The 15502-nt window shown below is 30.7% G+C and overlaps 1 protein-coding gene and 2 long non-coding RNA genes across 3 annotated transcripts in view; 2 read left to right on the top strand and 1 right to left on the bottom strand.

Annotated features, from left to right (window-relative positions):
* The window catches only part of LOC147843792 (uncharacterized), a 1319745-nt gene that overhangs the window by 688636 nt on the left and 615607 nt on the right, over positions 1–15502 (bottom strand). The gene's annotated exons all lie outside the window — the stretch shown is intronic.
* Positions 1–15502, top strand: part of LOC147843800 (uncharacterized) — a 36244-nt gene that overhangs the window by 12839 nt on the left and 7903 nt on the right. The gene's annotated exons all lie outside the window — the stretch shown is intronic.
* On the top strand, positions 451–6456 carry hspb1 (heat shock protein family B (small) member 1). The gene is given in 3 exon segments (NM_001008615.2): positions 451–897; positions 5478–5541; positions 6029–6456. Coding segments are annotated over 3 exon segments (600 nt in total). The 5' UTR covers positions 451–512; the 3' UTR covers positions 6180–6456.

Genomic DNA, 15502 nt, shown 5'->3' with positions numbered 1-15502 from the left:
CACAGCTCTACAGTTTCAGACATTTCGAATAATTAATACAAAATAATATAAAGATAAATAAGTCTGTAAAATGACAGAAAATGTAATAAGGGCAGTTTATTATAAGGTTTTTGCAGCGTAATATACAAGACAATACATCACTTTAAACTAAAATAATAATAAAAGTCAAGGTTCAGAGTTGTTAAAAGAAAGATCAAGCTCCCAAAATGCAATTCAAAAGTCACAAAATACAAAAAACTCTAATTCACCAACATATTGTTCACAGTCCAGTATTAAATACACACTATTAGCCTTTGCCTCAGATTCCTTCCTCATGCGAGGGCCGTCCCTGAATAGACATTCTAGTCACTTCTATAATTATCCGGACGGGACTGGGCTGTTGCAGAAGTGTACTGAAGTGGGTGTGTCCTCCAGAAAGCCTTCTTATAAAAGTCCCAGCCCCGTGCAAACAATCAGAACACACACACACTCTGAACCGAGCCGAAAAACAACTCTTCAAAACTTCTGCAGCAATGGCCGAGAGACGCATCCCATTCTCCTTCATGCGCAGCCCGTCCTGGGACCCGTTTCGGGACTGGTATCAGGGCAGCAGACTGTTCGATCAGTCTTTCGGGATGCCTGCTTTATCTGAGGAGATGTTGACGTTTCCCAGCACACACTGGCCAGGGTATATGCGACCATTCGGAAACCCCGATTTTGCTGCTTTAATGCAGGGCCCACCTGTGATGCCTCCTATGATGACCCCGAGTTACGGACGAGCCCTTTCTAGACAGCTGAGCTCTGGGATGTCGGAGGTCAAGCAGACCGGAGACTCTTGGAAGATCAGCCTGGATGTCAATCACTTTTCCCCCGAGGAGCTGAACGTTAAAACCAAAGACGGGGTGCTGGAGATCACCGGTGAGTTTATTTGGTTTGATTGCATTTGATTTGATTTTAATTAGATTTTCTGATCTTTTTGTTTTGATTTGATTTAATTTGGTTCCATTTGATTTGATGTTAATTTATATTGTTTTAATTAAATTTGATTTGTTTTAAATCTGTTTGATTTTATTTTTTATTTGTTTTGTTTTGGTTTGATTGTGTTTGATTTAGTTTGATTTGATTTTACTATCAATTTGATTTGATTTGATATTATTTTAATTTGTTTTGTTTTGATTTAATTCTGTTTGATTTGATTGCTTTAAATTTAATTTAAATTTATATTTTAATTGAATTTTATTTATTTTGTTTTAATTTTGTTTGATTTGATTTGATTCCATTTTAATTTATTTTATATTCATTTAATTAGTTTTGTTTTTATTGTTGAATTAAATATCATTTAATTTATTTTATTTTACTATGTATTATTTAAATTTTGTTTTGTTTTAATTCTGTTTGATTTGATTCCATTTTATTTTTCATCAGTTTAATTTGTTTTGATTTGATTTCATTTGATTTGTTTTTTTTTCTGTTTGATTTGATTCCATTTTATTTTATTCTAATTTATATTATTTTAACTTGATTTGTTTTGTTTTTTTTTTTTAAACTGTTTGGTTCTGTTTGACTTCATTTTATTTTATTATCCATTTATATTGATTTGATTCAATTGGATTTTTATGTTATTTCATTATCCATTTGATTTGCTTTATTTATATTATTTTAATTTGATTTTATTCTTTTTGATTTAATTCCGTTTCGTTTGGTTTGATTCTGTTTGATTATTATTTTTTATTAAAAAATTTTGTATTATTCTGTTTTATTCTATTTTATTTTATTTGGTTTGATTTCATTTTATATTATTTTATTTCATTTTGTTTTGATTTGATTCTGTTTGGTTTGATTGAATTTGATTTGGTTTGATTTCAATTTATTATCTTTTTTATTTGATTTCATTTATTATGATTTTTTAAAAATTTATATTATTATTATTATTTTTTTTTTAATTCTGTATGATTTGATTCAAATTTAATTTTATTATCCATTTAATTTAATTTTATTTCATTGATTTTACATCATTTTAATTTGTTTTGATTTGATTGCATTTGTTTTGGTATGATTCTATTTGATTTGCTTTAGATTTTATTACCCATTTGATTTGATTTTAATTTATACTATCTTAATTTTAACTATTTGTTTGGTTTTTATTTGAGACTGTTTGACTCGGTTTGATTCTGTTTGACTCGATTTGATTTCATATCCAAATGGCAATTTTTATCAAAATAAATTATTAAAAATATAACTTTTAATAATTTTGTATTTAATTTAATGTCATGAATGTTTATCACTTATTTACAGAATGTCTTTGATATTGTATCTAGTATCATAATTATGATATTATTTAAATTGGCCACAGTTTTAACTTCATATATTAAAATGATGACTTTTTCCCCAATGTTTGACTTTATGACAGTGTCTTTTTTGGCTTAGTCAGACCTTTTAATCACGACTTGTAAAATATGTTGGATTAAAAATGCTATTCAAAATAATAATGACACCCCCCAATGATTGTGTTTGTCCACATTTGATCCAACTTTGTGTTTTCCAAAGCATGCTTTATTATGTGCACAATTACAGGCTTGAGTGAGGAAGAGAGGTGGTCAAGTGTGAAATAAATGCATGAATAACAGGCCTTGCTGGGAGACCTTTTGTATTGTGTCGGGTGGGAGCTGACAAGAGCAGCCAGCTAAATTCCTGAGATATTACGACGCCGGAGCCAAGCACAGTTCAAAACAGCATCTGCAGGATATTTAGAGTTAAACAAGGATAAAGCTATACACTAAAAAAATCTGCATCCTCAACCTTAGGCTCAGATGTTTAGTTCACTTAAAAATGACAACTGTTTCATCATTCACTCACTGTTCGACTTTCTTTTTTCTGTTGGGCATAAAAGAAGATATATTGAAGAATGTTGGAAACCTGTAACCATTGACTTCCATAGCATTTGTTTTTCCTACTGTGGAAGTCAATGGTTACAGGTTTCCAGCTCTCTTCAGAATATATTCATTTGTGTTCGAGAAGAAAGAACATTTAAAAGGTTTGAAAAGGTTTTGTGTGAACTATCTCTTTAATACTATTACTATAAAACATTAGCAGTAAAATATAATCTTTAAAATGCTAATTTCTTTGCTTAAACATGCATTTATGCAAATATATGCTCTATAAATACAAGTTTGACTATTTTTCTAAATATTTTTATCATTTAATTTAAAAAAAAGTTACAATTGGAACTTTGCAAGAACATATTTATTTAATATCTAATACATTTAAGGAATGAAGCATATCTTTTTTTAATGCAATTCTCCACTTAGCCTGCAGTGGACAACCTTTCTGGCTATATTTTCAATTATTAAATATGTTAATATGGCAACATATTGCGCTCTTCAGACTTTACATGAATAAATCTGATAGAGACTCCTCCCCCTCCCCATCAGTCACTAATAAACTGTATTAAATACCTTAGTTATTACTACAGTAAACTGTGGTGTATTGTAGTATAAAGGGACTTTGACTATAGAGTTTGATTCAAAACACAGTATTTACTATGAATTACCATATTTAAACTTTAAATATATAATATTCTGTTCGTTTTGATTTAGTTTGATTTAATTCAGCTTGATCGCATTTTATTTATTTTATTTTGGTTTGGTTCGATTCAGATCAGTTTGATTCTGTTCAGTTCGGTTTGGTTTGGTTCGGTTTGATTGCATTTTATTTAAATTTATTTTATTCTATTTGATTTGATTTACTTTGATTTGATTCGATTTTATTTTGTTTTATTTGATTTGAATCAATTTGATTAGATTTAAATTAATTTGATTGAAAGGAATTCTGTTTGATATTGATTTGATTTGATTCTGTTTGGTTTGATTCATTTTGATTGCATTTTTAAAATTTTATTTTATTTTTATTTGGTTTGGTTCGATTCAGATCAGTTCCATTCAGTTTGGTTTGATAGCATTTTATTTAAATTTATTAGATTTGATTTAATTTGATTTAATTCGATTTTGTTTGATTTGATTCAGTTTGATTTGAATTAATTTGATTAAAATAATTCTGATTTCTGTTTTGATTTGATTGTATTTGATTTGATTTGATTTTGTTTGGTTTGGTTCGGTTTGATTTGATTTAGTTTGATTGCATTTAATTTATTGTACTTTATTTTATTTTTAGTTTTTTTGGTTTAATTTGGTTTGGTTCTATTCATTACAGTTTGGATTTGTTTGGTTCGGTCTGATTGCATTTTATTTAAATTTATTTGATTCTATTCTATTTGATTTGATTCAATTTTGTTTGATTTGATTCAGTTTGATTTGAATTAATTTGATTGAAATGAATTCTGTTTGTTTTGATTTGATTCTGTTTAATTTAATTTTGTTTGGTCTATTTGATTTGATTTAGATTGATTGCATTTTATTTATTTGTTTTGATTCAATTCGATTTTATTTTATTTGATTGATTTCGTTTGATTTATTTATTTTCTATTTGATTTACTTTCTGAAGTATTTCTAAAATCATTTGAATTATATTAAGTCTTATAGAGTATTTTACTACAATATGTTTATAAATCACCGCAGTATTTGCTGTAAAACACTATTCCAAGCTGTCCACATGAAAAAGTCATATATAAAGTAAAGAAATTAACACGTTAATTACGAGTCCCACCCTTCATTTCCTCTCATTGTAAAAGCATCAAATAGTGAGGTTAACTTTATCATATGAATCAGATGTGCTGGACTTTTAATGATCCTCATATCAAGTCCATCACTGTGGCCGTCTGTCAGAAGGGTTGTCTAAACAAACAGAGCTAGTGTTGGTTACCTGCTGGGTCAGCCAGAGTTTACAGGATATCAAGAGCAAGAGTTCTTAAAGGGACAGCTCACCCACAAGTGAGGATCCCCTTATCATTTACTCACACTCGAATGGTTTTAAACTTAAATTAATTTCCTTATTTTGCTTTTATTAGACATTTTTCAGCATGGTATTCAGCTTAAAGTGACATTTAAAGGCTTAACTAGGTCAATTAGACATGTTGGGGTAATTAGGCAAGTCATTGTATACCAGAGGCTTCTTCAGTAGACAATTGAATGTGATGTGAATGACAGTGTATGAGAATGAGTCAGTCTATGAAGACTCCACATCTATAAACTCCACATCTATAATCCTCTTAGTCTATGCTGACATCATCTTCAGCAGCTCAAACACTCTAATGGCTAATGGACAGACGGCTGCTTCTCACTCAGGGCTGCTGTTTATGCTAATGAGGGAGAGAGGGTCACTAGTGGGCGGGGCTTTCCACTCTGATGACACGTACAAAGGCAGAATGTCGATCGAAGTGTTCCTGCAGACTGTTTTGATCAAGTCTGATTATAAAAATATAGAATTAATTCATTCGTACCATTATATTCACACACCTCTGCCACACAACTGAGTTTAAACTCCTTATTAAAGTGATGTTTGCATAATATCTCACTTTTAACTTGTCTCCTCTTCGTCTGCAGGCAAACATGAGGAGAGAAAGGATGAACACGGCTTCATTTCCAGATGCTTCACCAGGAAGTACACGTAAGTACAGACATTCTCCAGACATGCACACTTCAAGCACACTAGATAGGGAGGATCAAGAGTCTCGTGGATTCCTGAGAAAATAGGAGATAAAGGCTCTTGACATTGATTTATGCATCACATTGCATGACATTTTATATCGTTAAATCTTTGTGATGCATAGCTTTTCTCTGCATTTTTGAGCTATTTTTATCATTTATATATGTTATAATTATTTTATTTATAATTATATATATATATATATATATATATATATATATATATATATATATATAAATATATATAAATATTATATTGCAGCACATTTTATTATATCACATTATATTTCTCCAATCTATATTTTTATTATTTCAAGTAAAACAAAAGTGAGCTGAAAGGGTTGTAATGTGCATACATGAATGTTTTAATATGTGAACATGATCTTTTCTTTAATACTGGAAACTCTGTCGTCTTTATATAATTGTGGTGTTTTTGTGTTTTGCTCCAGTCTGCCCTCTGGTGTGGACTCTGAGAAAATCAGCTCCTGTCTTTCTCCTGAAGGAGTCCTGACTGTTGAAGCTCCGCTTCCCAAACCTGCCATCCAGGCCCCAGAAGTAAACATCCCTGTCAACAAAACCACCGTCAGCACCACAAAATAAACCCTGAGCGCACGCGCACACTGACACACACATACACACATTACTCTTGATTTCTTCAAGATGTTAACTCTTGATGTTAATGTCTTCTGGGTGTTTGTTAACTGTATGAGAGGCTGGATTGCCATGTTGTTGTATTCTCATCTCACTTTTGTCACTTTTTCGTCATTATCTTGTTTCTTATCCTCCTCTCTTTTATTTCTAAATAAAAAAAATCACATTTAGGTACTAAACAGTGTCTTAAAATCCTTCTTGATCTTTAAAGAATAGGCAAACATGACACATACTTTTCCATTACTTTCCTTAAAAAGATTTTTTAAAAAGTAACTTGTAATGATAAAAAGCAATGATTTTACTTTGTTATTTTTGATTAAAAAAATTAAGATTTTAATGTTATGATTTATGGAAATTAAGTTTTTCTATAACTTTTATATTTCCTAACAAACACAATCAGACACCATATAGACAACTTTTATTTTCTTTTTTTTGTCACATATACCAATGAAGTCAGAATTATTAGCCCCCCTTTTTATTTTTTCCCCAATTTCTGTCTAACGGACAGATTTTTTTCAGCACATTTCTAATCATAATAGTTTTAATAACTCATCTCTTATAACTGATTTATTTTATCTTTGTCATGATGACAGTAAATAATATTAGACTAGATATTCTTCAAGACACTTCTATACAGCTTAAAGTGACATTTAAAGGGTTAACTAGGTTAATTAGGGTAACTAGGCAGGTTAGGGTAATTAGGCAAGTTATTGTATAACGATGGTTTGTTCTGTAGACTATCGTAAAAATATAGCTTAAAGGGGCTAATAATTTTGACCTTAAAATGGTGTTTAAAAAAATTTAAAAACTGTTTTTATTCTAGCCGAAATAAAACAAAAAAGACTTTCTCCAGAAGAAAAAATATTATCAGACATACTGTGAAAATTTCCTTGCTCTGTTAACCATAATTTGGGAAATATATATATTTAAAAAATAATTCAGGGGGGTGAATAATTCTGACTTCAAATGTACACACACAAAAAAAAAAATTGAATATACTACAATTTTTTGCAAACAACAATTTATATGGGCTAATTTTAAACAAACATTTTGTAATGTTCAACTTAATGGGCTCTATTTTGACGATCTACTACGCGCAGGGCGCAAACGCATTAAGGGTCTGTCAGAATCCACTTTTGCTAATATAAGGAAATCCGCTTTGCGCCGTGGCACATGGTTTAACAGGGTTGTACTTTTTCTCTTAATGAGTTCTAGGTGTGTTTTAAGAATAGACATCCATTAGCCTATAAATAAATTATTTAGTTTGTTAAGCGCAAAGATTTGTTTCAAAACTATTTCTGTAAGGGGAGTAGGAGATCAGGTGGTTCTTAAGAGCCGCCTTGATAAAGGAGGAAAGGGGGAGAAGGGGTGCATTGGAAAACCAAGATAAGGGAGTGATTTTTGCTAGGCTACTTATAGTGAGTATGGATTAATCTGATTAGCTAACTAATGATTGTAGATGAGAGACCAGGTGCAGTCAATCATATTACATGCTCCTCTCGAAATTAGTTTGTAAAACTTCACGTGGTGTAGTAAAAATTGCCAGTGCAATTGTAGGTAAAGCACAAAGACAACCAAGTGAAATGTATTCAGTGAGAATTAAACAGAAAGCACATGCCATTATTAAAGATTGTTCCCATCCCTTACATATCAAATTTCAGCTCCTGCCAACAAAGGCCCCGTTTACAGTCAGGTCTTGATGCCCAATTCCGATTTGTTGCCTATATCTGATTTGTTTGCCTGTCTGTTTACATGTTGTTTTAATTGTGACCCATATCCAACTCATGCGTTTACACTTGCCATACAATTTACGATGTCGCGCATGCATAAAGGCGGGTTCTAGCATCTGTACCACACTAGCCATGATGGAAGAAATTGTCTTGTTTTTAGCTCTGCGAAATATGCGAAGTGTAGTATAAGCAGTGAATGGTTTAGTCCAGATTTACCCCCACGCAGTTTATGTAATGGTATGGCCCTGATGTGTGTGTGTGTGTAGTTGAAGATGTAGCCTTTGCCTGTGTGCGCACTGGTGTTAAAGAGAATACAGTTGTTCTATGTGTAGCCAGCAGTGCGTGTTGTAATAGCGACAAAAAGTTCGCCCAACTTTAAAATGATTTTGAGGAGGAGGTGGGAAAGGGTTCGTCATCGCAGCTTGCGCTTATGGTTGATATGCTTTATTATGTCCTCCACCATTCAGAGGAATGTGTGGGTACGAGAGAGGTTTCAGGTCTGGTAGGAGCGAATTGTGGCGACTGACCACTTTCCTCCTCTGTTTCCTCTGATGTTGTTTCCCGTGTCGGCATCTCCACACACGCTCTTCTTTCTGTCACTAAATCACGGAGAAGCAGCACATTGTCGCAAGTTTAATGATGTACAGAACGTAACGCCTCAATAAATTCGATCTGCCTGTTTACATGACGGTCGCATCGTCACATATCCCATCTATATCTGATTTATTTCCACATATGAAGGAGGCCTGAAACTGATCTCTGAATATCCGAATGCTTGCGTTTTGTTCGTGTTTACACGGCTATAGAACAGATCCGATCTGTGTCACATGAGCAAAAAATCAGAATTGGGTCACATTTAACTGGCAGTGTAAACGGGGCCTAAAGACGTTTTAGGCAACCTTAAGTAAGGAAAAATGTGTATCAAACGTGCCGAGTGCCCTTAGAATTTTAAATACTGGGTTTTAAGTATGTACAGGGTTTCAAATTGAGCATTTGTGTTGCCTGTTTCTTTCTGTGATGTGTGTAATGTGAACGCTGATGCATCTGTGTGGTGAAGCCAAAGATACATTTCCACTTGTGGACAATAAAGAAAGTAAAGTAAAGCATTCTTGATAAAAGGAGACCTGAAAATGCAGTTTTAAATAGATTTCAGTTTGACTGTATAATACAGACGGATTCAGCAAATACTGTGTCACTGCAGTAAATGAACATCAGTGGTGCACAGCGGGGAGTCTTCAGATCTCTCTTTGGGTTTTTGTATGGAGAGATATTACATAATCTGCTAAATTACTGTAATAAATGCTTATTATATTATATTGTAGTATTTAGGGATTATGAAAGAACCCACATGAGCTAAATACTATAGTAATTTATAGTAAATACTATATTAAGCATTAATTAACAGTGTTTTTGAACTATGCTACAGTAAAGTGTATTATACTGCATATACCATAGTATTTACATATTACTAAAGGACCCATGTGACAAAATACTATAGTAATTTATAGTAAATACTAAGTACTAATTAATAGTTTTGAATTATACTGTAGTAAAGTGTATTATACTGCATATACCATAGTATTTACATATTACTAAAGGACCCATGTGACAAAATACTATAGTAATTTATAGTAAATACTAAGTACTAACTAATAGTTTTAAACTGTACTATAGTAAAGTGTATTATACCGCATATACCATAGTATTTACATATTACTAAAGGACCCATGTGACAAAATACTATAGTAATTTATAGTAAATACTAAGTACTAATTAATAGTTTTGAATTATACTGTAGTAAAGTGTATTATACTGCATATACCATAGTATTTACATATTACTAAAGGACCCATGTGACAAAATACTATAGTAATTTATAGTAAATACTAAGTACTAACTAAAAGTTTTAAACTGTACTATAGTAAAGTGTATTATACCGCATATACCATAGTATTTACATATTACTAAAGGACCCATGTGACAAAATACTATAGTAATTTATAGTAAATACTAAGTACTAACTAATAGTTTTGAATTATACTGTAGTAAAGTGTATTATACTGCATATACCATAGTATTTACATATTACTAAAGGACCCATGTGACAAAATACTATAGTAATTTATAGTAAATACTAAGTACTAACTAATAGTTTTAAACTGTACTATAGTAAAGTGTATTATACCGCATATACCATAGTATTTACATATTACTAAAGGACCCATGTGACAAAATACTATAGTAATTTATAGTAAATACTAAGTACTAACTAATAGTTTTAAACTGTACTATAGTAAAGTGTATTATACCGCATATACCATAGTATTTACATATTACTAAAGGACCCATGTGACAAAATACTATAGTAATTTATAGTAAATACTAAGTACTAACTAATAGTTTTGAATTATACTGTAGTAAAGTGTATTATACTGCATATACCATAGTATTTACATATTACTAAAGGACCCATGTGACAAAATACTATAGTAATTTATAGTAAATACTAAGTACTAACTAATAGTTTTGAATTATACTGTAGTAAAGTGTATTATACCGCATATACCATAGTAATTACATATTACTAAAGGACCCATGTGACAAAATACTACAGTAATTTATAGTAAATACTAAGTACTAACTAATAGTTTTAAACTGTACTATAGTAAAGTGTATTATACCGCATATACCATAGTATTTACATATTACTAAAGGACCCATGTGACAAAATACTATAGTAATTTATAGTAAATACTAAGTACTAACTAATAGTTTTGAATTATACTGTAGTAAAGTGTATTATACTGCATATACCATAGTATTTACATATTACTAAAGGACCCATGTGACAAAATACTATAGTAATTTATAGTAAATACTAAGTACTAACTAATAGTTTTGAATTATACTGTAGTAAAGTGTATTATACTGCATATACCATAGTATTTACATATTACTAAAGGACCCATGTGACAAAATACTATAGTAATTTATAGTAAATACTAAGTACTAACTAATAGTTTTGAATTATACTGTAGTAAAGTGTATTATACCGCATATACCATAGTAATTACATATTACTAAAGGACCCATGTGACAAAATACTACAGTAATTTATAGTAAATACTAAGTACTAACTAATAGTTTTAAACTGTACTATAGTAAAGTGTATTATACTGCATATATTGCAGTATTTACAGGCTATAATTGGACCCACATGAACAAAATATTATAGTAAATTATAATATATAGATTTCAGTTTGACTGTATAATACAGACGGATTCAGCAAATGCTGTGTCACTGCAGTAAATGAACATCAGTGGTGAACAGCGGGGAGTCTTCAGATCTCTTTGGGTTTTTGTATGGAGAGATATTACATAATCTGCTGAATTACTGTAATGAATGCTTTCCCACCGTGAGCCGTTTTTCTGAATATCCTAATTTAAGACTCTGGGATCAACAGCTTTACATTGAGGCAGTCCTGATTATATAGCAGTGATCCAAACATATGCATTCAAATGATTTAACAATGCTCTCAGCTAAAAGTCACATACGTGTTTTTACAGATCCTAAATGGACCCACATGAGCAAACATACTATAGTAATTTGAAGTAAATACTATTTAATAGCGTTTTGAACCGTAGATGCATAATACTGCATATATTGTAATATCTACAGATTATGAATGAACCCACATGAACAAAATACTGCATTATTTTATAATAAATACTACTTTAAATATTAATTAACAGTGTTTATGAGATATACAACCCGGGCTCATTGTGGAAACGTAGCCCCGCGGACGTTTCTGCGGACCGCGATTTACGTCCCGGGAGGTACGTATTCGAGCTTTTTTTGTTTTCGCGGATCCGCAAGAGGCCGCTGTGCGCGCTTTTTCGTGTCTCGGGCGGGCGCCTCTTGGGAGCGCGCGGCGTTCGCGCCCGCGCCATTCTCACGCGAATAGCCAGCGGATCGAAAAAAAAAAAAAAAAGCAAAAGCCCCCGTCTTCGATTTCGACCGCGTTTTCGGATCCCGCCGCGTTCTCGCCCTTATTTTCCGGATTCTGTTTTTCGTCTCACCTGATTTCCGGAACCCGCCGTTCCCCGGACTCGATCCCGGTCGTCGTCCACCGCGGCCGGCTCCGGCTCGTCCTCCTCCTCCGGGGCCTCCGCTCCGCCGACGCAACGCTGTGAGCTAGGCGGACAAACTGATTGCGTCGGGAAAGCCCTTCACTCGGAGGCGAGCCGTCGGCCGGCGAGCTCGAAGAGGAGGGGCGGAGCGGCGCCACACCGCCCCGCAGCGTTCGCTCGAAAAAAAACAAACGCGGCCCTCACGTACCTCTGGCCACGTAAATCGCGGTCTCCAGAAACGTCCGCGGGGCTACGTTTCTAGAATGAGCTTGGGTTGGAGATATACTACATTTTATACTGTGTATATTACAGTATTTACGACATATGAAAGGACCCATTTGACAAAAATGCTATAGTATAGTAAATACTACAATATGTAATAATTGTGTTGCTGAACTGTACTATGGTAAAGTGTATAATACTGCATATACTATAGTATTTACAGATTGTAAACGGAGCCACATGAACAAAATACTATAGTAATTTAAAGGAAATACTACAAATTAATAGTGTATTCAACTATACTATAGTAAAGTGTATTATACTGCATATATTGCAGTGTTTACAGTCTATAATTGGACCCACATCAACAAAATACTATAGTAAATACTTTAATAATAGCAATTAATAGTGTTTTTCGAACAAGTAAAGTGTATTATACAGCATATATTGCAGTATTTACAGGCAATTATTGGACCCACATGAACAAAATACTATAGCAAATACTTTAATAATATTGATTAATAGTGTTTTTGAACTATACTATAGTAAAGTATATTGTGGTGTATATATTATAGTATTTACAGATTATGACTGAACCCAGTAGAAAGATACTATAGTAATTTATAGTAAATACTATAATAAGCATTAATTAACAGTGTTTTTGAACTATGCTACAGTAAAGTGAATTATACTGCATATACCATAGTATTGACATATTACTAAAGGACCCATGTGACAAAATACTATATTATTTTACTGTAAATACTAAGTACTAACTGATAGTTTTGAACTATACTATAGTAAAGTGTATTATACTGCATAAATTGCAGTATTTACAGGCTATAATTGGACCCACATGAACAAAATACTATAGCAAATACTTTAATAATATTAATTAACAGTGTTTTTCGAACAAGTAAAGTGTATTATACAGCATATATTGCAGTATTTACAGACAATTATTGGACCCACATGAACAAAATACTATAGCAAATACTTTAATAATATTGATTAATAGTGTTTTTGAACTATACTATAGTAAAGTATATTGTGGTGTATATATTATAGTATTTACAGATTATGACTGAACCCAGTAGAAAGATACTATAGTAATTTATAGTAAATACTATAATAAGCATTAATTAACAGTGGTTTTGAACTATGCTACAGTAAAGTAAATTATACTGAATATACCATAGTATTGACATATTACTAAAGGACCCATGTGACAAAATACTATATTATTTTACTGTAAATACTAAGTACTAACTGATAGTTTTGAACTATACTATAGTAAAGTGTATTATACTGCATATATTGCAGTATTTACAGGCTATAATTGGACCCACATGAACAAAATACTATAGCAAATACTTTAATAATATTAATTAACAGTGTTTTTGAACAATACTATAGTAAAGTATATTATACTGTATATATTATAGTATTTACAGATTATGACTGGACCCATGTAGAAAGATACAATAGTAATTTATTGTAAATACTAAGTACTAATTAATAGTGTTTTGAATAGTAAAGTGTATTATACAGCATATATTGCAGTATTTACAGATTATTATTGCACCCACACAAACAAAATACTACAGTAAATACTACAATAATATTAATTAATAGTGTTTTTGAACTATATATAGTAAAGTGTATTATGCTTCATATATTGTAGTATTTAGGGATTCTGAATTGGCCCACATAAACAAAATACTATAGTAATTTATAGTAAATACTAAGCACTAATTAATAGTGTTTTGAATAGTGAAGTGTATTATACTGCATATATTGTAGTATTTACAGATTGTGAAAAGACTCATGTGGAAAAATACTAAAGTAATTTATAGTAAATACTAAAATAAGCATTAAATATTAGTATTGTTGAGCTATACTATAGTAAAGTGTATTACACTGCATATATTATAGTATATGCAGATTATTAAAGGACCCATATGAAAAAATTACTATAGTAATTTATAGTAAATACTAATTAATAGTGTTATTAACTATAGTAAAGTGTATTATACTACAATTACTAGATTATGGATGAACAATATGAGCAAAATACTATAGTACTTTATAGTAAATATTACAATAAGTAATAATAAATAGTGTTTTTGAAATATACCGTTTTAAAGTTTATTATATTGCATATATTGTAGTATTAACAGATTATGGATGCACCCACATGAGCAAGATACTGTAGTATATTATAGTAAATACTATTATAAGTATTAATTAGTATTAATAAGCATATATTGTAGTATTTACAGATTATAAAAGGATTTATGTGGAAAAATGCTATAGTAATTTATAGTAAATACTAAGTACTAATTAATAGTGTTTTTAAAATATACTATAGTAAAGTATATTACAATGCATATATTATAGTATTTAGATTTTTAAAGGACCCATGTGACAAATATACTATAGTAATTTATAGTAAATACTAAGTACTAATTAATAGTGTTTTTAAACTATACTTTGGTAAAGTGTATTATACTACATATATTGTAGTATTACCAGATAATGAAAGGGCCCATGTGGAAAATACTATAGTAATTTATAGTAAATACTAAAATAAGTATTTATTACCAGTGTTGTTGAATTATACTATCGTAAAGTGTATTATACTGCATATATATATATATATATATATATATATATATATATATATATATATATATATATATATATATATATATATATATATATATATATATTACAGTATTTACAGATTATTAAAGGACCCATATGAAAAGATACTATAGTAATTTATAGTAAATACTAAGTACTAATTGTGTAATAGTGTTTTTGAACTATACTATAGTAAAGTGTATTATACCACATATATTGTAGTATTATCAAAATATGGATAAACCCATGTGAGCAAAAAACTATAGTTATTTATAGTAAATACTATAATAAGTACTAATTATTAGTATTTTGAACTATACTATAGTAAAGTGTATTATGCTGCATGTATTGTAGCATTTGCAGATTATGAAAAGACCCATGAGGAAAAATACTCTAATAAATTATAGTAAATACTACAATAAGTATTAGTTACTATTGTTGAACTATACTGTAAAGTGTATTATACTGCATATATTGTGGTGTTTACAGATTATTAAAGGACCCATAAGAAAAAATGCTATAATAATTTATAGTAATTACTAA

Source organism: Danio rerio, chromosome 5, assembly GCF_052040795.2.
Source record: "Danio rerio strain M-AB ecotype USA chromosome 5, GRCz13ab, whole genome shotgun sequence".
In the NCBI taxonomy this organism is placed as follows: domain Eukaryota; kingdom Metazoa; phylum Chordata; class Actinopteri; order Cypriniformes; family Danionidae; genus Danio; species Danio rerio.
The sequence above is the reverse complement of the archived record's forward strand: the minus strand, read 5'-3'. Positions and strand labels throughout refer to the sequence as shown.